Source organism: Hyperoodon ampullatus (genome assembly GCF_949752795.1).
Source record: "Hyperoodon ampullatus genome assembly, chromosome: 13".
Classification (NCBI taxonomy): domain Eukaryota; kingdom Metazoa; phylum Chordata; class Mammalia; order Artiodactyla; family Ziphiidae; genus Hyperoodon; species Hyperoodon ampullatus.
This window is the reverse complement of record NC_136926.1, coordinates 66287229-66312161: the sequence shown is the minus strand read 5'-3', so window position 1 is coordinate 66312161 and position 24933 is coordinate 66287229. Positions and strand designations below refer to the sequence as shown.

General features: G+C 47.0%; 1 protein-coding gene across 1 annotated transcript in view; it reads left to right on the top strand.

The window, feature by feature from the left end:
- The window catches only part of MYO5B (myosin VB), a 385365-nt gene that overhangs the window by 214409 nt on the left and 146023 nt on the right, over positions 1-24933 (top strand). The window contains exons 6-9 of the mRNA XM_079718130.1: positions 8793-8936; positions 10497-10578; positions 16218-16325; positions 20623-20732. Coding sequence (XP_079574256.1) covers positions 8793-8936; positions 10497-10578; positions 16218-16325; positions 20623-20732 — 444 coding nt within the window. The remainder of the gene's footprint in view (positions 1-8792; positions 8937-10496; positions 10579-16217; positions 16326-20622; positions 20733-24933) is intronic.

Sequence of the window (24933 nt, the reverse complement as noted above, 5' to 3'; positions counted from 1 at the left end):
AATGTCCTTGGCCTTCTTGGCTGGAGTCCCTTCTGCTGGCACTAAGACTGCTGAGTGTCCAGCCTCGCGTGGCCGATCACAGAGTTCTTGGAAGCCACTCACATGGTCAGCATTCATGCCTCTCCCCAAGAACCTGTTGTCCACTGCTGAGGGAAGAATTTCAAAGGTGCCCCTAAAACCACAGATTTGGGAATATTCTGACCTGGTAGCCCAGGTCCCCAGTATTGGATACAGTGACCTCTTCATGTTTTCCTTGTTCCTTGACTCTGCTGAATACTGTTGTGACAGTCCTCCCCCATCTACCGCCATCTCTGCTGTGTCCCTCCCCCCTGCTGCCATCCTGTGTCAGCAAATCAGTGTCCCACCAAAACCATTTGATGCTATGAAGGTCCGCTGAATCAGGAGGGCAGTCTTCATGGTGATGAGGAGGCCTAGATAAAAGATTCCCCTTTCTCCCCAAAAATATTTGGACGTTTTATCTTTTGGGGAGAGATAGAGTCAAAAGCTATGTGACAACACAGAATCTGTTGAAGATCCTCAGAAAATGTTACCTTTGTTGGCATGGACGGGTCTTGCCTGTCTCTTCACCACCCCGACCTCCTGGCTGGGTGGCCTCAGAGAGGCCAATGCAAGTGCAGGGCCAGAGATATTTCCAAAACCGTAGGTCTAGCTATAGTAAACCATGTTATAGGGTCAGAACTCCATCTCTCTTTTTCTTCTGTTCCTTATAAATGCTTCATTCTCATGGAGTTGAGCTAAATGGCTGCACCGTCCCTGAGCCAGCTTTGATTTCCTGCCTTTGAAGCTGCGGCCCTTCATTATTGTCTGGGCTGCAGTCTGGTAGGAGTAGGCCCTTCTGCAAGACCCGAACAGCCCCTGGTTTTAGTCAGAAGAAATTCGGTTGAGGCCAAAAGCTGCCAAAACAGCATCAGGTTTCTCTGCACAGCCTTGAGCCCCGTCGATTAAGACACAAAGCACTGGGGTGGTTGGTCCTTCAGATTATTCTGGAGCTGGGGGAACAAGAACCTGCCTGGACCTTCCCAGGTCCCCTCTCTCTCCCTCTTCCTTTACCAAGTGCAGGAGTAAACTGAGTGTCAGTTCATAGGAGCTCGTTGATTATCCAGGCAAACTCTCCTGCCTACAGAGTTGCATTATCCAGAGAACTTTTACTCTCTGCTGGATAATCAGACACACTGTGTTCACTAAGAATTAGACAAAAGCAAGTTTTGGTATCTGTTCTTACATGAATTGGGAAATGGTCCATACAGTTGAAGGCATTTTTACCAAACAGATAAAAACAAACAAAAAAACACTTCTATTAGATTACAGTTTTTCTTAAACTTGACTGTGCATCAGAATCGCCTGGAGGCCTTGTTAAAGCAGATAGCTGGGCGCCACCCCCAGAGTTTCTCATTCAGAAGGGCCTGAGAATCTGCATTTCTCACAAGTTCCTAGGTGATCCTGATGCTGCGGATCTGGGTCCCACACCTGTTTGAGAACCATTTATTGAATAAATATTTAAAAAAATAGGAAGGAGTCACTGGAAAATATGGAAGAAAAGGGAATAATCCCCCATGATCCTACAACCTGCTAATAATTTTTCCATATTTTGGTATATTTCCTTCCAGCTTTTTCACTGAATATTACAGTATATGCCTTGTCCCCATATCATTAAGCTTTTTACAAACTTATCGGCTACAAACATACATTAATAGATGGTTTTACCATAATTTAACTTCCTTTTGTCAGACATTTAGTTGGTAGCCTCTTTGCTCATAGCATTTATTCTAAGCCCCAAGGTGGCGGCCTGGCCATGGCCTGGATTCAGGAGACGATCATGGACTTGAGTCCACACCCGCCTTGGGCCGTCTACTGCACTTAAATGGAGGCAGCTAAGACAGCACTCTGCGATTAGCATCATGTTTCATCTTAGGTGGGAGTGAGACCAGGATTTCAGCTTTTCCTTTGCCTCTGAGTTTCAAAATTCAGTTCATCGTTTAGGTAGCAAAATTGCAGAGACACAGAGTGCCTCTTCTTTTATTTATTTATTTATTTATTTATTTATTTATTTATTTATTTATTTATTTGCGGTACGCCGGCCTCTCACTGTTGTGGCCTCTCCTGCTGTGGAGCACAGGCTCCGGACGCGCAGGCTCAGCGGCCATGGCTTACGGGCCCAGCCGCTCCGTGGCATGCGGGATCCTCCTGGACCGGGGCACGAACCTGCGTCCCCTGCATTGGCAGGCAGACTCCCAACCACTGCGCCACCAGGGAAGCCCAGTTCATCTTTTAGGTAGTAAAATTGCAAAGACACAGAGTGCCTCTTCTTTTGGAGGTAAAGTACGTACTTATTCTGGACAAAACAGGGAAGGGAAGAAACCTGTTTGGTCTCTGGTGACTGAACACGGTTCTTGTTAGCCAAGATAGGGATTTAGTGAAGACAGGTCACCATATTATTAAGCAGGTACAAGACACAGGGGGGATGTTTTTTTTTAATTTTATTGTTTTGTTGTAATAAAACATACATAACATAAAATTTATCACCTTAACCATTTTAAGTGTGCAGTTGAGTGGTATTAAGTACATTCACAGTGTTGTGCAACCATCACCACCATCCATTTCCAGAATTGTTTTTTAATCATCCAAACAGAAACTCTGTACCCATTCAGCAATAACGTCCTATTCTCCCCTCTACTCAGCCTCTGGTAACCTCTATTCTAATTTCTGCCTCTTTGGTGTCTCTCATACAAGTGGAATCATATGACATCAGTCCTCTTGTGTCAGGCTGATTTCACTTGGCATAATGTTTCCAAGGTTCATCCGTGTTGTAGCATGCATCAGTACTTTGCGGATTTTTTTAATGGCTACATAATGTTTTGTTGCTTGTATATACCACATTTTGTTTACCCATTCTTGCGCTGATAGTTGGGTTGTGTCCACCTTTTGGCCAGTGTGAATAATGCTGCTGTGAACATTGGCGTGCACCTGTTTGGGTCACTGCTTTGGGAATGTTTTTTAAATGACCGTGATCTGAAATGATCTAATGTTTTCAGTATCTGTTATAGCTTGAGTAGGCTGGTGGACTGCTGGGGAGGCATGGAAGAAATGTGAGAGCAACATGCACACCCCTAGAGAAGGAGGAGTGTGTACATGAACCAGCCTAATCTTGCATGATATCATGTAAACAAATGCTACAGTGGTTTGAGCTCAAAACATTAAATTTCTAAAGTTGTGCAAATTAGTACTTTGGAAATTATGTGGGTAAGTCCAGAGGGCTCATTCTGTCAAATACAGAGTTTTGTTATCATAGAGACTATCCCTTGAGCTGTTATTGAGTGTTACATTTGAGAGAAATATTGGACATGAACATGGGAAGGAAGAATTATTGCCAGGAAGAACTCTAGGTGGAATTAGAGTGTTGCCAAGCAGAGAAAGAGCAGCTTCTGCTCTGCCAAAACCCAACTTTTTACAAGTTCAGAGTCTTACTTGGGCCCTTGTGTCAGGAAGCCCAGTCAGCTTTGCGACTCCTCAGAGGGTTACAACCAGTGCAAGTCATGTTTTAATCAGGGCACAGCTGATTACTGATGACTCCGGTCCTGTCCCGGGGAAGGTTGGCACCTCCCAACAAAGCAATCAGTTATGGTCATGTCATCACCTCGTTATTTCTGCAGGCCAGCAGCTGCAGATGCCTCCTAGGGAGTCGGAGAGTTGAGGGCCGTCTGAGGAGGCGGAATTCCCAGTGGGCTGCGCTAAGTGGCAGTTGTTTGAATTAAAGGTGACTTGAGGATGGATTGGGATTGGCTGGGGTGGATTGGGATGATTTTATTGTCAGCGCCAGAGCTCTCTGACCCCATTCTGTTTAAGAGCTTGTCAGCATCCTGGGAGTGATTTGTTCACTAGTCTGCACTGATTAAAAAGATATTGCTAGTCAAGAGACTGATAGAGCAGGGCCAGAACCCAGGCCCAGCCCAGAGGGGTCACATGGCTTCTTGGGCTGACTGGAGTCTGCAGGCATACAACTCTAGGAGCCCCAGAGACTCCCCTCAACCTGGGAGAAAGAAAGGGGGCTAGGGGTACAATGAGCAAAACTGACAGAAACTAAGACCAGTTACTATGTAATTTTCAGGGTTTGACTTTTTTTTTAAGCTGGAGAAGCAAGAAGGCCTACAACTATTAACCTATTCATACAAGAATCTGCCCCCACCATACCTTACCTTCTCCTCTTGTTTTCTCTCATGTTTCAACACACTCTAGCCATTCGTCACTTGGGGCTCTCACATACCCCTGTCCCTTTGTCTACACTATATTTATAAATAAAATTCCTTTTCCTTCCCCACTGGTAAAATTCTACTCACCCTTTAAGATCCACTTCATCTTACACTTCTTAAAGTGTTTCCTGTTCTGCCAGCATTGGCTAATTTCTCCCTTCTCTGTTTCCACACTGGTTGATATGCATCTCGGTACTGTATAATCCCAATCATATTGAAATGATTTGTTCTAGTCCATTTTTACTTTACTACATATTTGTATATGTATAAACCAGAAAAAAGGTAGTTCTTTTATATCACATAAAAATGGTATCATATTCTGTTAACCACTTTGCAACTTGCTTTTCACTGATTGTTTTTTTATTTATCCATGCATCATGCTCTAGTTTAGTTCAACAGCTTTTTAGCATCCCATTTATGAATATTCCACATTTTATTTATCTCTTCCTCCTATTGGTAGACATTTAGACTGTATTTTTTATTGTTAAATACAGTCTGCATTAAACATTCTTTTGCCCACCCACTTGTACACTTGTGTGAGTTTCTCTAGGTACTATCTAGAAGTACAGTTGCTGGATTATTAGGTCCATATATGTTCAATTTTACTAGATATGCCAAATTCTTCTTAAGAATGGCTGTTGCAGTTTACATTTGGACCAGCAGTGTATGAGAGTTCCTTTTTCCTCACATCCTCATCATTATTTCATAGTATCAAAGTTCTTTAGTTATTGCCACTCTGGACTGTCATTTTTGTCTACATTTCTCTGATTTCCACTGAGGTTGGGTATCTTATGTTTATTGGTCATGTGAGTTTCTTCCATGCATTCCCTGCATACATCATTTGTTCATTTTCCAAATTTTAACTCTTTGTATCATAACTGTGTCTTTTGTTGGACTGTGGACTCAGAATCAAAGCCTGGGTTTTTATCATCTATAGCAACTGGATTTGTTTTCCTCATGCATCAAAATATTTTCTAAGTCAATAAGCAACAACAACAAAAAACCTAGCAAGGGTTTAAAAGATAAAGAACAGCATGCAGGTCCTTCACACATGTGTAGACATTGGAAGTTCTTCACGCCCAGAGTGGAGTTTATGGGTTTGGTAGTAATAGTACAAACAACCCCTTCCCTTTGTGGGTACCATTATATACTTTCAAAGTACTTGTAGATCCATTATATCACTTCTCAAAGCAGCCTAGTGAGGTCAGGAGGGTAGACCTTTCGGCAGCGATCTTTAGACTGTTGGCAAGCTTTCCCTAAGCTACCACGAGGAGTGACCTCAGATGTGGTAAAGGTTCTTGTTGCCATTTTAGAAATGACAAAATTTGAATTTTTTGAAATTTTGGAATCGAGATTTTGTGTTGGAAACTAGATAATCCTTTAGAATTTTACACAAACTGGCCTTTGCTGATTGCACCCTCCTGATGTTGTTAACATGTTCCTTTGGCCTCTGTATATCCTTTGAAAGGGTAGTAAAATTTAGAGGCTTGATTAGATTTAGGTTTGTCTGTTTGCTTGTTTGTTCTTAAAATCCAAGGACCCTTTATTGGTGGTGGTATGTATTCCCGTCAAGACGCACAGAATATTTAGGTGTCTTTTGGTGATGTCAGCAGCCATTGCTTATGCCTAGATCTATTAATTCATCAGGAGTTACAAAATGATGACGTTCTCATTCTATTTTTCCTCTTGCATTTATCAGCTGGAATAAGTTTAGGAAGAGAAACTTCTCCTTGCCAGCTAGTTAACGCTGATAGAGTTTACACAGGGAAGTTAGGATGGATGTTTGATTCCTTATCTACTGGTTGTCAGAGTAATGAGTTGGTTCCCTGCCATCCTCTGAAAGGCTTTTCTCCCCTTTCTTATGAAAAGGTAAAAGTGAGGATTCATGTCTTTGTCTTTATCCTTTGATATGACCTGGCTGTTTGAGATGTAAGAAGTTACCCACATGGGTGGCAGCTCCTGTCTGGTGGTGAGTAGTTTGGAGAGTTGGAAAAGGACTGCGAAACCAAGTGGAATGAACACAGACTCTGGACTCAGTTATATCTGAATTTATATCTTGGTGTTGGCACTTCCCAGCCAAGTGACCCTGGGCACACTGCTTACCCACTGCTTACCCTTTCTGAGCCTAAGTTTTCCCATAAGTATGAGGAAAGTTGATAATGCCTCTCCCCTGGGATTCTTGTCTAGATTCAGGGAAACTAAAGGGGTCCCAGCCCAGGACCTAGCTTGTGATGGAGGCCTGGGAAACCATCCCTTTTACCTGCATTTTAGGGAATACAGCCCTCCTTGCCACGTTTCAAGCAGAATAGGCTCCCTGAAGTCTGACAGTGGCTTGTCACATGGTGCCTTGAAGGATCAGGGCTCTCTTGGAAGTGGGTGCAGTGAAGCCTCTGCTGAGATGATGAGGTTGGTGGATGCTGAGGGGCATGAGTGGTGACATAAACTCCTCGGATTAATCATCTTTTTTTTTTTTACATGGATCATCATAGCATCTTTATTTTTATTCTTATTTTATTTTATTTTTTTAGTTTCTGCTTTATAACAAAGTGAATCAGTTATACATATACATCTGTTCCCATATCCTTTCCCTCTTGCGTCTCCCTCCCTCCCACCCTCCCTATCCCTCCCCTCTACAGGTCGTTTCAGCTTGGCCAGACTCCAGCCTCGCCCTGACCTTAGGGGCATGTTCCATGCTCCATGGTTCCCTTCAGAGGAACGCAGTGTACTGGGGTTACACTTTCCCCACTTTCCTACAGAGGTACACACTGTATATGTGATGTATAGGTTGCTGTATACACTTTAAACCCTAAAAGAAAAAAATATATATTCATGACCCTAACAGGAGATTTTAGAGACCTAAAGAGGCAAGTGACCTTCGAGGACAAGGACTTAAAATTCTTATTTCACAGGAAAGAAAACCAAAACCCAAGTTCATCTATGCTTCCATTCACTCAGATATTTTGAATGCCTGCTGTGTGCTGGGCACTGGGGTGAGTGTGGGAGGTCCCATGGGGAAGCACACGTGCACATCCCGCCCTCACGGAGACAGGGTGGTGTCTCGTGGAGATGGGGGTTAGGGAAACAAGGGGACGTGCAGAGTGAGGCCTGGGGGAGCCCATGGCGAGGGAGCTCCCCTCGCTTATGAGGCCAGGGTGGGCCTTCCTGAAGAAGCCACATTTGAGCTGAGACCAGAAAGAAGGAGTGGAGGGAGCATGGGCAGAGAGTGTTCCCAGCAGAGGGAACCGTGTTTGTGAAACTTGGGGTGGGGAGGTGGGGAGGAGGCAGAGAGAACACAGGACTTTTGAGAAAGAAAAGCAAGTTCAGGATCGTAAGAGGCTGGAGACAGAGGGCAAGAGTGACAAGAGGCCAGGCTGGGCTGGGTCCCTCAGGGCCTCCGAAATCGTGATCTTCTCTTAGCCTCTTTGTGCCTTAAATTTCCTAGACAACTGAAAAGTTACAGTGGATATTTTTCAAGTGTTGTAACCACCTAAAAAGTAAACATGTGAAAGGGGTTTCAGTATTAGTATGTTCATTACCAACCCATCAGCAATGTGATGTTTTTTTTTTTTGTTTTTGTTTTTTTGTTTTTTTTTGCGGTAGGCGGGCCTCTCACTGTTGTGGCCTCTCCCCCTGCGGAGCACAGGCTCCGGAGCACAGGCTCAGTGGCCATGGCTCACGGGCCCAGCCGCTCCGCGGCATGTGGGATCTTCCCAGACCGGGGCACGAACCCGTGTCCCCTGCATCGGCAGGCGGACTCCCAACCACTGCGCCACCAGGGAAGCCCAATGTGATGTTTTATAGGAAGTGAATAATCACACAGTGAGACCAGTCATTTAGCCACTTGTCTTTTAAATTATTGTCTCGTGTTTTGAACTGTGTCCCTGCTGCTGTGTAAGAAATAGTACCAAGAGGTTGATGGCTTCCTGATATGTCCTAGTGATGATGTGTGTGTCAGGGGGAGGGGGGTGTTTGACATTTGGTCTCTTTCTAGGAAGCACCATTTAACAGTTGGGAATGATATTTGACATTTGATCAGTGGAGACCTGATCAAAGTGGATTAAGCCCCAGAAGATTCATTTTTCTCACAGAAAGTCTAGAGCTCTTGGGTGCTGGCATTGATTTAGTGGCTCAAGGATGTCAGAGCAGTGGTTTCTGTGATTCTCTAGACCTTTCCCTCGTGGTCCCAAGGTGACTGCTGCAGCTGTAGCCATCACATGCACATTCCAGGTAGGAAAAGGAAGAAGAGAGGAAGGTCAGTGGGGTGCACCTTCCAGCTGCTTAGTCCCCTTTAGAGAGACCATCAGTCAACTCATCACTCTCATTGGCCATCGTTAGGAGTAAGGGAAGCAGGAAAATGAAGTTGTTTTGTTTTCTTTTAGCTCGACCCATTGTCATCCTAATAGTAGAGAGGTTCTAGAAGGAAGGAAGACGGAGAGAATAGAGGTGCCGCCGTGAGCATACAGTCCTGAAATTTAAGAAAACCCGCCATGTTGTGCGCACTTTTTGTTTGTTTGTTCTGCACAGGCCATTGGGAATGCTAAAACCACTCGCAATGACAACAGTAGCCGTTTCGGAAAGTACATTCAGATTGGCTTTGACAAGAGGTACCGCATCATTGGGGCCAACATGAGGACCTACCTTTTGGAGAAGTCCAGAGTGGTCTTTCAGGTGAGCCCCGAGACTGGACCTTCTTGTATTTTTTCCCATGGATTTTTACTCGCTCCATGTTCTGCTCCCTGTGCCCAAAGAACATCTCATTGTTTGAACCTGGATTTGGATGGGCTTGTTCTTTTGGTTTTCTTTTTTTTTCCATTAATAAGTATTCATTTATAGGCATCAGACCTGAAAAATTTTTACTCAGTATTGATATGTTTCAGTGAGCATTGTTTTTATTTTATTTCTTTATTTATTTTTAAATAAATAAATACCATGCATGTACCATGCAAGCACAATATTTATCTATCTATCTATCTATTTATTTATTTATTTATTGGCTGCGCTGGGTCTTTGTCGCGGCACGTGGGCTTCTCTAGTTGTGGCGTGCGGGCTCAGTAGTTGAGATGTGTGGGCTTAGTTGCCCCGAGGCATGTGGGATCTTACTTCCCTGACTAGGGAGTGAACCCACGTCCCCTGCATTAGAAGGTGGATTCTTAACCACTGGATCACCAGGGAAGTCCCAGGGCATTGATTTTAGATTCAGTCAACAAACATATATTGTTTGTTATGTGCTAGCCCTGTGCTAGTTACCAGAGATACAGTGAAGAATAAGACTGTTGTGTTCTTTGTGGACTGCGGAGCCTTGTGATCAGGGAAATGTCATATAGGGTCTGTGGATTTCAACTTTCACCAGGAATCTTATTTGGTAAGTTATATTAAAAAAACAAAAAACCTACTTGACCACTTACTTCATTTCCTCTTCAAATAAATGGAGTTCTCGCTTCTCATGGGACTCAGTTCCTCTTTGCTCGCCTTTTGTTCCCTCCTTCCCAACTACTCTTTGGCCTCTTGGTGACCCTCTTCCTCCTCCACCCTGGCCTTCGGTGGTGGTCATTGCAGTTCACAACCCCGAGAGTGGTTCTCTCCACCTCCAGCTTTGGTTGGACTACCCCACATCCTTCATTTCACTGCATCAGAGGAAACAGCCTGCTGTGCTGGCCGCGGCTCTGGCCAGACTCCCTGTGGGCTTTCCTCTTCCTTGCTGCCCTTGCTCAGGCCTCCTGAAGCCCCCGTCCCATCCACCACCACCATGACCACTCTGCCAGTTTAAGGCAGGTCTGGCCCCATTGTCCCCTGGAAGTCCTGTCTCAGTCGTGGACCTTTCCTGACCTCCCCAGCCCGACATGATGGGCATAGCTTTTACTTAGTTCCAAGCCTCCCAGAGGAGAAAGGGAGCCTGCAGCAGGGAAATGACGGTCAGCCCACCATGAGCCAGGCAGCTCGGTTATCTGAACAAGTGCTGATCCACTGAGCCGTCACTTGTGGGGTAGCAGTGATGTTCTATAGAGGAGGAAAAAGAAAACCCCTGTGTTCTGCATACATCAGGAGGTAAAAGTCCTCTGGTTGGCAGAAGGCCCCATAATGGTGAATGAAAACCTGGAGGTGGGAATTGAAGGCGGCAGGGGCGTGAAGGAAAAGCCTTGACCTCTGTCACCCTGGAATTAGAACGGGCGAGGGGACGATCTTGGGGGTCCCTCCCCCTAACACTGCTTAACTGTTTTCCTACTCCAGGCCGATGATGAGAGGAATTACCACATCTTTTACCAGCTCTGCGCGGCTGCCGGTCTTCCGGAATTTGAAGAGCTCGCACTAAGTAAGTAAACGGGCTGCGTGCCCGTCCTGGGGCTGGGCTGCTGCCGCCGCAGGTGTGCATCTGGGGGCTCTGAGGGAGAAGGTGTGCGCGGCTCAGCGTCCTCTGTCGCGGGTTCTCAGCTCTGCCTCCCCTGTGGGCACAGCCCCACCCCTCTGTGAGTTTCACGCCCACGGGAAATGAGAGGATAAGAGGCTGGGGGTGGAACGGTGTTCTGCAGAGCACAAGTGAATTGACGTGCATTATTATTTTGAAAAATATGTTTTCACTCTAGACGCCCTGAGAAATGTGTCTCAACCACAAGGATCTGGAGATTTAGCTAATGCGCATCACTTAATTGTGGCCGACGTGTTTTAAGTCATAGTTAAGGATTGAGACAAAGAAAAAGAAGGAAGGGGGTGAGGATAAAGCCGGGGTAAGATGGGGTTGGCTCAAGGGGCATGTTGATGAATCCCAGGAGGCCCCGCAGAAGGTGAGAGAGGAACTTAAAGAGTTTAACTGGACCGCTGAGCCTCAGCCGGGCAGCAGTGCTCCGATTCCTCGCAAGCAGGCGCTTGCCCACATCCACCCTGCAGGCCGGAGGCCAGAGCGGAGCAGCCAGAGTGGGGTGCCAGGGGCATGCGTCAGCGTTTTGCTGCCATCAGGTAGGAAGACAGCCTTTCAGTGGGTCCCAGTCACCCTCCGTTTCTGTTATTGTTGTCTGCTAAGGTGCCTGGAGACTGTTGACTTGGAGCTAGTGGCGTTGAGAGCCAGGACAGAGCCAGAAGGGCGAGCAGGCTTTAGTTCTTGACCCCGTAGCGTTGTAGCCCCACTCCTCGGGCCTGGAGCCTTCCCCGTTCTGTGTGCGCGGCCCGATCTTGGAATAGTGACTGAGTCCTGTCACTGAGTCCTCCAGGCCACCTGCTGGTGGATGCGTGTGGTGAGGGCACACCTCGGGGCCATGCAGCTTCCCTGTCCCTGGCCTGTCATCTGTATTTTGGGAGCTGTGGGTAGGTCCAGTACTAGCAGATGGTGTCCAGAGCTGGGTGTCTAGACAGAGGTTAATTGGCTTTTGTGCAACTGTGTGTCTAGACAGAGGTTAGTTGGCTGTTGTGCAACTGTAAGAGAAGTAGACTGCTGAGGCTTTACTGTCCCAGAGCGAAATCCTCACCATCTTAAGGACCCATCACCAGATCCGCCTCTGACCACTCCAGCCTATGCTCCCAGAAGGTAAAATACATCAAGTAGTTCAAACCTTGGTCTGCCCTCCTCACTCTCTGCTTGACTTGCATATGGATTCTGGTAGCACTCAGTGCCTGTGCCATGCAGTTTAGCACTGGCTCCTCCGTTCATTCATTAAACCCCATGCAGGCAAATTAGTCCCCGGGGATGTAGTGTTGAAGCAAACGTTGTGCGTCCTGCCCTTGCTTCGCTTACAATTACAATACGGAGTGAGAAGGCTATGCTAAGGCGAAGCGCAGTTGAGGTGGGTCAGAAGCTGCTCAGGGAAAGTCATGTTAAATGGGGTCCCAAAGGAGGAAGCCTTGGATGATACACATTAGGCTGGTTTTGTGCTGCTGTACTCTAGCTGTTCCGTGCTTGCAGGTCTGATTCTCCCCAGTGAAGTCGTAAACTCCTCGGACAAGGAGTGAATGTACAAGCCTTGTTTGGTGGGCACTGCCCTGAGCTGGCAGCTTGGGGCTCTCATGCTGGCTTACAGTCACAAGGGATCAGGAAGGCAGGCCACGTTAAGGGCCACTGCCATCCTCCCCGCTCCTTCCACAGGCCCAGCTGGACTTCTCAGGGCCAACCTGCGGGAGTTGAAAACTTTTTTCTTAGGGTCAGTTTTATAGAAAATGAATGAATGCTGGTAAGATCCATCTGGCTGTATTTGGACTGTTTTATCCCAAACGTAACTTTCAGGTAATAGGAAAGAAATCCTCCTCCCCACCCCACCCCCACTTACAGGAGTGCATTGAGGAGGAAAATGACTTTTCCTTACTCCGTGTTTCAGCAAGGTGCAGTCTCCTTGGGCCCCTGGCTGGAGCAGTTGAAAACTACCCGATTGGATCCATTTCTTGCATTCTTACCTGCGTGTGCCCTCTGAGAGCATCTTGGAGTGAAGTGAAGAGCCTTTGATAAGCTCTTGTGCTCAGGCATGAGGCTGTCTTCTGCCTTGTGGGTGGATGGGCTGTGAGCCCTGAAGCTTGACGTTTATAGTTCCACAGATAACCCTGGTTGAATGGATGGAAACATCAAATAAATGAAGGACTAGCCAGCGACTTCTAGTGAATATTCAGACCTGCCTCCCCTCCTTCCCTCTTTTCTTCACCTAAACTGTGCTGTTCAAATGCACAGAAATCTCTGTAAGACCCCTTGGCAGAATTTTGTGCACTTGTCTTGAGAATGAAGTGGACAGATGTGCATACAGCCCCACTTTCCTCTGCCCTGTGGTTGGTGGTCTGTTGCATTAAAATGACCTCGGGATGAGATTTAAAAAAAATAATACAGGGAATAATGTGTTACAGTGTGAATAAATGATGGTAAAAAGAGGTATAATGGACCACATTCCCTTAAATGCAGCCTTCACGTAATGAGGAATAAATCCTTTCTTCTTTTTCATTTCCGTAGCTGCATAGATGCAGTTTTATAACACCCTCTCTTGCCTTGCACAAGTCAGAGTACAGCCTCCCCAGGTGAAGTGCAAACCCTGGGCCGTGGCCTTGATGGTCCATTGCTCTAATCACTGGCTTCACGACCCTTCTGTACACTAGTCTGATCCAGTGAGCCAGTTACTAGGGGATTTTGTGATGTATATCTCCTTGGGAATTCTCAGTAAAGAGAGAGACCCAAACTGGAGGACAAGAGACCCATCTCTGGGATGGGATGATTGGCTTCATGGGCCTAAAAGGAGAGCTGAGATCCAGGCAGGCAAAGCAAATAGGGGAAGAGTGACCGCATCCTGTTGGGACGTCTGTCTTATTAAGAGGGTCTGGGAGTGACGTTAACAGAGGTGATTGTAGCCTTAAAGCAGATGGAAGGAGATGATTATTTTGATTGGATTCAGATCATTCAGTAGAGAATGCTGTGATTGGCTGGGGTGGCCCCTGCAGTGATGAACCTGAGCAGGAAGAAGTTACTCTGCTGGCCTGTGAGTTTGGGAACTCAAAGCAGGGAAGGGTGGGGAGGTCTGTTTCACTCAGAACATCAGGCACTGGGGCCCTGGCCTTTGACAATGAAAGGTCTTTGATAGATGCTGAAAATGCCTCCTTCCCTCCAATATGAAAGCTTAGTGTTCTTTTTGGAGTCTCAGGTGACTCTAATGTATCAGCTGATACTTTTGATTATGATGTAGGTTGTATTTATGGCTAAGTCATGGGATGTCATAGATAACCATCTCCTTAATTGGGTGATCAAGGAATGGGCTCACAGGCCTGGCCAAACCCTGGGTGAGCCTGGGAAACCCCTTAAAGCCCTATGGTGCCCAGTTTGCCTGTCTGAAAAATGGGAGTAAATATACACTTGGCCCTTCATATCTGCAGGTTCTGCATCTGTGGATTCAACCAACTGAAATTCGATCCATGGTTGTGGAGGGCTGACTGTACTATACCATTTTATATAAGAGACTTGAGCATCCGTGAATTTTGGTATCTGTTGGGGGGGGGTCCTAGACCCAACTCCCTGTGCATACAGAGGGACGACTGTATTCAGTCGTCTTCATGTGGCCGCAGTAAAAAATCATCAGATGAGGTGTTTTGAAAGGTGAGTGTAAAGGGAAAAAAAGAATTGATGCTTTTATTAAACCCTTGCAGCTGTTACCTTACTCTGTGCCAGAGCTTCCAGGGTGATTAGATATGAAAGATCAAATATGCCATTTTCCACAAAGACCTAACGTGACTTGCTTCATCAAAATTCTTTTCTGCTGGGGCTGGGAGTGAGCTCAGGGCCGAAGTCCTTCGTCTCCCATTTCAGCTGCCTGCAGTCATCGGAGTGGGTTGAAGTGACTCCTCCAGGAAGCCTTCCCTCCTACAACATGACCCATGTTCTGCTGTGCATTCCCATGTGCAGTGTTGCCTGTTGCTTATGTGTGAGACTGGGGTTTGGGGCTGAGTCCTGCCCCTTCCTAGCTGGGCCTGGTATCGTGGACTTGACCAGTGGGAGGAATTGGCGGAACAGTGCCGTGTGGCTTGGAGCATAGGATCAAGGTGGGAAGTGGGAGAGACCAGGAAGGAGACGTCTGCAGGGCCATTGACGGCATGAACAGGGGTAGAGCTGAGGAATGACAGTAAGGAAGCCGGTGTATCTGGGACACAGAGGTGGAAATGGAAGGACTAAGCGTGAGTCTGGAGTGGTCAGAGGAGGCCACTTCACAAAAGGTCCGGGAGGCCCTTCTAGGGTGTCTGACCTTTGCCTTGAGGGCAGTGGAACAGGAGGGTGTCTCCAAAGGGCCTTAAGTAGGGAGTGGTGTGATCAGAGTTACCAGAAGTTTAAAGGAAGATTTAGAAAGGACAGGAGCAGAAGCAGGGAGAAGGGCTTAGAGTCTTTGGCAACAGTCCCCAGACAACAGATGCTGGACAGGTCAGACCCTGGATAGTGGCAGTCGGGCTGGAGGAAGGAAAGAGACTCCAGAAATTCTTCGGAGATCAGATCGGGAGGACAAAGTGTTGAAGGAGGGCTGGGGGTTGCAATGAAGCTGCATCTAAGCATGTGTAGCTGATGTGACTTCAACCGTATGTGCCTTCAACCGTTTGTGCCCAGGTCAAGAGAAAATCATTCAACTGGTGTTTTCAGGGGAGGAGGGAGAACAGCCAGTGTCCAGTTTTGGCATCTTATCAAAATCAAACATTATACACTTAGAAATACCAAGCATTGGACAGAATTGTACCACACAGAGGCATTATAGTTTGCGGAAAGTTGAAGTGATTTTCGAGGGTGATTTTGATGAGGTGCAATTGTTGCCTTAAACGCTGGCTCTCAAGCCCTGTAGTTCAGATACTCCCCAGGGCTCGTTGCCCTTTTGCCCTCTGCTGAGGGTGGCTCTGAATTCTATGACGGAACCTGGGCCCCTCCTCACTAGTCATCCTCAGGCTGTTAGCAGAGGCCTGACTGAAGAGGAAGTAAGCCAGGGCATGAGAGTCTCAGCCTGCATTTGTACACGTGCTTAAATAGCTCCAGGTGCCCCAACGTTTAAAACAAACAAATCGTGTCACTCTGGGCACATCGTTGCCCCTCATGTGTCAAACGAGGTTGTCAGACTAAGATTATTGGTGGTCATGGACGTCTGGTTCTCGGGTGGGTGTACGTTTTCCTGTGTCTATCAGAGCCTTTTAAGAAACAAGTCTGTGGTGAATGCTACTGTGACTTGAACTTGCCATGGCTTTTATGTTCCCTTGTTTTTCACGTATCAGTTTTAACACAAATGCAGCAACGGGTTCTGTCACTGTGTTGTACTTTTCTGTCTTTTGTTACTCAGTTTTCTCTCCCACTTGCCTTTGTCAGTAAAGATGATATTTGAAAGAGTTCCACATCCAGCTGGGAATAAACTCTGGCCCGGGTCAGCTTGCTCAGGGAGCGGGCATCCTCGTGGGGCATATGGTCTGTGGTGAACCTGGGGAGGAAGCGGCCCTCCCGTGCCTGATGCCTCGCCTCCTTTCCCACCACAGCCTGTGCCGAGGACTTCTTCTATGCGTCACAGGGAGGAGACACGTCCATCGAGGGTGTAGATGATGCTGAGGACTTTGAGAAGACGCGACAAGCCTTCACACTCCTTGGTACGGAACCTGGGGACGGGGAGAAAGGCCCAGAGGGTTGATCGCATGGAGAAAAAGCGTGGCAATGTCCCGCTTTGCCTGCCAACCTTCGTGAGCTGGTGCGGAAGCCCTCTTGCTCTTGGTGAATATCTTCATACTCTTATCCCATCCCAACCCTTGGGCTCCAAAGCTTATGGCATGGAACTTTGGTGCCCTTTCTTTTTTTTTTTTTTTTTTTTTTTTTTGCGGTACGTGGGCCTCTCACTGTTGTGGCCTCTCCCGTTGCGGAGCACAGGCTCCGGACGCGCAGGCTCAGCGGCCATGGCTCACGGGCCCAGCCGCTCCGCAGCATGTGGGATCTTCCCGGACTGGGGCACGAACCTGTGTCCCCTGCATCGGCAGGCGGACTCTCAACCACTGCACCACCAGGGAAGCCCTGGTGCCCTTTCTTAACAATAGGATCTGAGAGTTGATCTCTGAGGCATTGCTAAGTACTCCTTTTCACTCCCTCAGGGCATTGACACCAGTGGATGAAAGCCAAGAAGAGCCAGTGTCTTTTTGTGTTGAGGGTTTGAGGCAGTGTGTTCCAGCAGAAGGAACATGCCTTAGGGACCGAAACCACCCATGTTCTACAGCCAGGGTCTCCAAGTGGGAAACAGACTGCAAAGGTCTAGTAGCTCTGCCATACGTGCAGTGTTATTTCTGTTGTTGCTGTTTCCATGTAGAACTTAGCAGTGGAATCCATAAATCAAGACCTCTCTGTCCTTCTGGGTCATATAAGACAGTAGAGCTGGAGAAAACTGCCCCTTTCCCCAGCCAGTTTTGGGGGAAAAGAGCCCCCAAGTGGTAAAGTGGAAGGCAGTCTGTGCTTAACTGGCAAATTGAAGCGGTAAATTCCTGGGACCTTCAGCCAGAAAAGGGGAAGCTTGGGAAGTTAGCCTGAAATCCACAAAGTGGCTCAGGAGGACCTGGTACTTTTCCCAGCCCTTCCCTGACAGACATTTGGCTTCTGAGTCATGTGACCAACCCAGAGCAGCATTTCTTAGGTTCTTTGGGAATCAGGGAGGTTTCATCCAATGTCCAAATAAAGCATGGCCAAACAGGACACACCCTGATCTCCATATGGGGAGAAAGTCAGGACTTCATATGCTGAAATCTGAGTGCTGTGCACTTCTCTGGATAACTGGTGAATAGATGTGGTTTGCCTTTTGTACCCATGAGACAGAAACCACACTGGTTATTCCAAAAGAGAAAAATTACTATAATTGTTAACAAGAGCAGTAGTAGATAATTAACTATAAATAAGAGGATTTTAGGGGTCTAGAAATAGTGGGTGTAAAAGAACTGTCTCGAGGGCTTCCCTGGTGGCGCAGTGGTTGAGAGTCCGCCTGCCGATGCAGGGGACGCGAGTTCATGCCCTGGTCCGGGAAGATCCCACATGCCGCAGAGCGCCTGGGCCCGTGAGCCATGGCCGCTGAGCCTGTGCGTCCGGAGCCTGTGCTCTGCAATGGGAGAGGCCACAACAGTGAGAGGCCCGTGGACCGCAAAAAAAAAAAAAAAAAAAAAAAAAGAACTGTCTCGAGGGTGAGGAGGAGCAGCCAGTACAGGAAGCTGTTGACTAGGAGAGCCCCCCATGCCAGGCTGAGATTTCGAACACTTCTAGGAGGATGTGGCTGCCCCAAGATCAGGAAGCCCTCTGGTGGTAAAGGAACCTGCCAGGGGGTGTGGGCCATCCCTGGTCTGTGTAAGCAGCCTGTAGTGCCCTGGGGTGTGGTGGAGCCAGAACTTCTCAGAAGCAGCTGCTAATGGGGGAGCATGGCCTGAAGACACAGCTGGAACTCACCTGGCAGGTGGCTGGGCTCCTAAGATGAATACTGGTGACTGTGGAGGACCAGAACCAGGAATGGAAACGGCTTCTTGCTGCTCTTGCCTTGTAAAGTCCTTGCAGTGCCCTCTCTTGACCAAGTGTGACATGCCACCAGCAGGCCAAGGGGAAATGTTTACAGGGTCTAGCACCTGTGTGACACAGCAGGGCAAAGAAGGGCAGATTTGAAGCTGAGAGATGATAAACTGGGTACAGGTGTCCCTGAGTTCCCCAGCACCACAGAGCTGTTTTATTCTCCAGCACTGGGCAGCAGGTATAGAGGAGACTTGATGTTGAGGAGGATAGCAGTTGGCTAAGAAAGGAGAAGGCCCCTGGAGTGCTGGTGTGAGCAGTGGGCATAAGCTGATCCAAGGAGATGGTTGTTCCCTCCAAGGCCCTAAGGAGACTAGGTACTTTAATTCTCAAAGCAAATGGAATTTTTTAAATTAATTATTTAATAAGCCATTCTTCCCTACTCTTTAATAAACATGTCCATTTTTTAAATTCCTGAGGTTGGCAAACTTTTTCTTAAAGGACATGATAGTAAATATTTTGGGCCCTCTTGGCCGTACGATTTCTGTAGCAACTACTTAACTTTGCCACTGTAGTGCAAAAGTAACCATAGACAAAATGTAAAAGGAAAGACATGACTGTTCTAATAAAACTTTATTTACAAAAACAGGCTGTGGGCTATGAGCCTTTCAGATTTAGTGTTTGGTTTTCTTTTTTATTTGTTTTGTTGCTTCCTGTAAAGAGGTACTGCTTATTCGGAGAATCCTGTATTAAAAAGGGACTTTCTGGTCAGTATAGCATAGGAATCTTAACTATTGTTAGGATTCAATAGTCAGTCATCCAATATCTACTACTTAAATTCCTACTATGACAGGGTGGTTAGGTCTTCGGAAATTGACAAAGCATTGGTTCCTAAGAATAAGAGAAGGGGAGAGGAAAGTGATATGTCCTCTCATCCTGTGATGGGCCCAGCACCCACTTCCTGACTAGTTCTTCTGTGGGACTTACTTGAGAGCACTCTACAGTGCTTTACTCCCTGTACAGGTGCATAACCGTCCAGCCTCCTGTCTTGTCCTGGGTTTCAGCCTCTGGCTTTAACTGGTCTTAAATCTTTTGCCACTCTTACTCAGTTACACTCAGGACATGTGCCTAAATTGTTCACCCTCTTGCTGTTTTTTGGATTATTTAAGTAAAACCAGATGTTTGAACAATGCATGCATTTCTGTAGACGTTTGCAAGGACTTCCGTCTGTGTAACAAGTATCAATACAGTCATTCTGTCACTCATGTTTCTGAGCACCTACTGTGTGCCAGGCACTGGGGATATAATGATGAAGCAAGAACAGGGGTTCGCTGTAATTTTTTTTAAGTTTGTATATTTTGAAGATGTTGTGTAATAAAAATTAAAAAGTAAATCCCTGACCCTATGAAGTTTACACAGTAGTGATCATCTAACAGTATTAAAGTGTAGAGTTAATTTGTCTAGTTCATGCTTGGATTGTCCACTTTGTTGATTATCTGAGTAAAGTTTTTAATCCTAAGATGACACATCTTTACTCCCATTTATATATAGGTGTCACTGACTTTTTTTTTTAAAAGCCTGAGTAAAATATTGCCTTAAAAATAAGTAACTGCATCTGGGGAAGAATTTGGAGAACAACTGTATTATCTCTTAAACTGAATGGTAGGTCAACTGATGTTCATTATATTAGTCTGTAGACTTTTTTTAAGTCTGAAGTATTTGGTAATTCAAAAAGAAATGATAATGCCTTAAAGCTAAATATAAATTTTAAGAGAGTATCCATGTCTTTGATAACTTACATGCATAAATAACAAAATCGACAGTAGATATCTGCTGTCAGTGGCTCCAGAGTAGGTGTGTGCGTCTATAACTGACGGAGCATATAGTGTGGTAAACAACAGCCCCCAGGGGACCAGCCAAGGGCCAGCTGGCCGTCCAGCCCCATAACAGCACCCCCAGGAGAAATTTCTCCTCTTCTTTCTCCATTGGCACTTCAGATGTGTGTCACAGATGTTTGCAGGACATTATGTTGGGAGAAAAATGACTGCAGATAAATGACCATTCTTATTAAACTCATAAAAACATCCATAAAGTGTTGGTTGAAATGAAGTCCAAAATGGGTCTGCTTGATTGCTGCCTCTCCTTTGCTCTTGGAGAAGTGAAAATGGTAGCGTGACCCATCTGGTTTGATCAGGACAATCACCGTGAAGATATTTCTCTTTTATTCCAAGGAGCCCCTTTGCCCTCTGAGCTGTTACCGTGAGTAGTAATTACTTGGTGAGGAGCCTGGATCATTTTAGGAGTCACTGGCCCAGAAAGGAAAATGAAACATTTTTTCTTAAGTCCTTAAAAAGAGGGTAAAACATCCTTTCTATCCTACCGTGGATATTGAGTGTCATTCATTCTTTTTTTTTTCCCCAGGAGTGAGAGAGTCCCATCAGATAAACATTTTTAAGATAATTGCTTCCATCCTACACCTTGGAAATGTGGAGATTCAAGCCGAGCGCGATGGTGAATCCTGTAGTATATCAGTAAGTTGCCCACCAGCACTAGAGATAACAAGTACACAATTTACTCTGTTCATACAGTTTTACACAACTGAAATGCCTTTACTCTTAGAGGACATTCATAGGTTATTTATTCTTAAGAGTAATGGTTTCTGGTCCCTTGCTGATAATTATTTAAAACAACAAATCCTTTTCAAATCAGCTGCTGTCAAGTTTCTGTCACTGAGAGCAGGGAATTTAGTGGTTACTCAATAAATTATTATTATATATATATATATATATTTTTTTTTTTTGCGGTACGCGGGCTTCTCACTGGCGTGGCCTCTCCCATTGCGGAGCACAGGCTCCGGACGCGCAGGCACAGCGGCCATGGCTCACGGGCCCAGCCGCTCCACGGCATGTGGGATCTTCCCGGACCGGGGCACGAAAACCATGTCCCCAGCATCAGCAGGCGGACTCTCAACCACTGCGCCACCAGGGAAGCCCGATAAATTATTTTTGATGGTTTGATTTCCCAAGTACCCGAGGTCCCTGGAATTCTACAGTGTTATCAGCTCATGAGTACTTTCAGTCTGTGCTTGCAGGGATATGAAGGAGTGTTGGACACTGTCTCCAAGGAGCTTACAATCTAATTCGGTGGACAGGACAGATAACCACAGTTGTCAAGATTTTGACAGTACAAAGGAGAATACTGAGACATCTATATGACAGTATTGCAAACTATGAAGTGCTCCATAAATGCTCTTAATGACTTACTTTCTTGGCGCCCAGTGTAGTACCTTATATGTGGTAGATAAAAAATGTCTAAGTGGGTGGGTGGGAGAGCACTGCCAGTTACAAGTAGTATAGACAGCATGTTGCATGCTCTCTGGTATGTGATGGTATCGGGCTGGGCTAAAAAACTGATATTCTGACCTTGAGTAAGGAATCTGCAATTGTTTCTTTCTTTTATGCCTCTTTTGTGTCCATTTATGGCCAAGTCCTGGGAGGTACAAAGTATGATTCTTGCTACCAAGGTCTTAGAATTTAAATAACTGGGGAAATACAGAAGACAGTACTACAGAATATGAATGTGGGCATGTGTGCAGGCCACGCACAAGCTGATCCTTTTTCAATTGTGCAGACATTTGTTAACCCAGTTAAACCTGGCCCTGCCTTGAGGGAGAGGAAGTCCTGAATGGTAGCTGGCGTTTGGCCGAGCTCATCACCCCCATTACACCTACAAGAGAAATAGCCTTGGGTTTGGAGCCCCTGGCCCCATCAGGCCTGCCGCCATCCTCAGCACGGAGTCTGCAGCCTCATGAGAGGATCACCCGCTGGGCCCAGTGTGAAAGCAGGGAATGCTGGAGCTGGGCAGTGCTCGGTGCCCCGGGACATCGGCGTGTGTGCGTGTGCCTGTCTGCATGTATGTGCCTGTGTGTGGGTGTGTGTGTGCGTGTGTGGCGGGGCAGTGTGGTTGGTCGTGGTGATGCTGTGAGACGGATTGAGGTGGGCAGAGGAGAACCTGGTGCCTTGGTGGGGTGGCGGATGGGCCTCTAGTGCAGGCCAGACACTCTTTAGGGCCAGTGAAGCATTGTCCCTCTTGAGAAAGGCACAGAGGGTCGGTGCCTCCCCTCCCAGCACATCCCCATAAATGTCCCCCGGTTCCTTAGGGCCACCGTACTCTGCCTAGTGTCGGGGGCAGGTGAGATTAGGAACGTTGGCATTGAAGAACTCCTGATTTAGGCTGGCCAAATGCAGGAAAGCTGACAGATTTCCCTTGGCCTCCACCCTCTCCTCCCCCAGTCTCCTCCTTCTCAAGGTCACATCCTGGTCACATCCCCCATCGTGGGTTCTTACAGCGTTCATGCCTCCTCCATATCTCTCAGCGTGGTTGTAATTTTACATTTATTATGTGATGATTTGCTGTGTGTCTCTCTCCCTCATGAGACTCCAAAGTCTATGAGAACGGGGACTGTTTGCTCGCTGTTGTATCACCAGCACCCAGCACAGTGCCCAGGACTTGGTAGATGCCCAGTAAGCAGATGGATGGATGGATGATGGAGGCTCCCTAGGCTCAGGGGTGACGCAAGTGAGCAAATAGATGAGCACTGGGCGGGGCTGACGGTGAGGCCCGAGGACCAGGGCCAGTGAGTTCCTGGGCGCCTGTGGCTGTGGGTTGAGTGAAGCCAGGGCCTCTTTGGAGAGCCAGGACTTGGGCTTATCAGGGGAGTGTCTCTCTGATCTTAGAGTTGATCTTCCGCACCAGCCTCTGCAGGGACCTTCGGGTGAGAAGGAGAGTGAACGCTTACTGGTGGTATTTGATCGACGCCCGTTTCCCCCACTAAACTCCAGGACAGTGTCTCCTGTGCTCACTCTTCTAGCCTTGACACACACTGGCACCCACTGTGTGTGTAAAGACGGTGAAGGAGGGCTATCAGGGCACACTTGGGGAAGCGGGGTGGGGGGGGAATGGAGGACACAAATGGTGCTGGAGGGAGGGGAGGATGCCTGACAGGTGGAGGCTCGGACACCAGGCCCTTCCTCTCAGAGACGACAGGAAGTCAGAGGTTTTTGAGCACAGGTGCGTGGTCTAGGCTGGTCTCATATTGTTCTCCAGTTAAAGGCAGTGTCGAGAGCTAATTGAGAGTGAGAAATTGGAGTCAGGGCTGCCGGGGTTCAAATCCTGGTTCTACCACTTACTGATTGTTTCTTACCTTTCTGTTTCCTTATCTGCGGGCAGGAGTGATATGACCCACCTTGGCACAGGGCTCGAGGGCTTGAGTTCTCGACTGTTATCATCATTGTTGGCAGAGCCAGAGTGGATCTTCTGAGCATCCGTCTCCCTTCACAGGGTTGGAAGGACTAAGGCCCAGAGAGAGGAAACTCTGTCTCTAAGGTCATAATGACAGTTCGTGGCAAAGCCCAGCCAGCGTTCTTGCTCCACACCACTGCCAGCCCTGCCACTTCCTCTGGACGGGCTGTCTTCCAGCAGCCTGACGTTCCCCACCCATGCCCAGCACGCTGCTGGGCACGCAGTGTGTGCTCGCTCGAGAAATGCTTTGCTAAATGGTGGCTAGTGCAAGGATTTTGGTTTATGCCTTGGGTGCGTAGGGTGGACCTCCTACTGTGGAAGGGGTGTCTGTCCAGATGCAGTGTGCCTTCTGCTTGGCAGTTGTTATTTTTAATTAAAGCATGAAAATATGTTCCATAACTGCCAGAGTTACCTTGGAGATGCAATAGCATGCAATTACTTGGACACCAGAGGCAATTTGTTTCTTGAACTTGGCAATATGGGCCCACAGAACTCATCAGCTGCCTATGATGCTGGCTGTCTTTAATGGATTTAGCATCATTTAATTAAGCTTAAGTGTAATTGCGTAATGTTAAATCAGTTTCAGTTAGTACCTTTAATCAACAGTCAGGAGCGGGTAATAGATGGGCAGGCCACTCCCTGCTGCAGCCGATGGGAACCTGTCCCGTGGTGATGATTGAAAAGTTCCAGAACTTGTGGAACTCTGTGTGTGTGTGTGTGTGTGTGTGTGTGTGTGTGTGTGTGTGTGTGTGTACAGAGTATGTTAACAAGCCGGTTCCACCACGTTCAACCTACTGTTACTCTCCCGGCCCCCCACTTTTGTTGAGTAAAGCCAGTTAATGGCCTTTGTAACTATTACTCCAACTCCACAAACCATACTCCGGAAAGACTGGCCTTAATGATTTTTGGAGGTTCTTTCCTGCTCTGACATTTTATTATTTTGTAATTGTGTGTATTGGGTACATGGATTTTAAGTATCTGTAGGAGGGAGAAAAAATGGCCTGGAGAAATGGTACAGTTATCTGTGTTAATTGTCATTGAACAAGCCTGCATTTACGTGGTGGCAGCGTTATCAGAAAATGATTCCCACAAGCAATTCAGGGCCATTAGGAGGTGGCACATGACATTCTAGAGGATTCTCTTTCAGCCTCGGAGTTATTAAGCTCTCCAGCAGGCTCATGGCTGGGTTGTCAACTTCCCCTGGGGGTTTAGATGAGGGAATGAATAATGGGCGAGAAGAACCTCTAGAGGAAAAGCAGGTTTTCTGTGGGGTGTTGTGAGTGGGCAGCACGGGGGACCCAGGACACCTACACACTTGGGCGAAATAAGACAAGACTCTGTGGGTGACTTGGTTGTCAGGGACTCAAGGGCAAGGTGATGTGATTGGTACTTTGGGTAATTGAGGGTCAAGATGAAATGCAGCTGGCTACC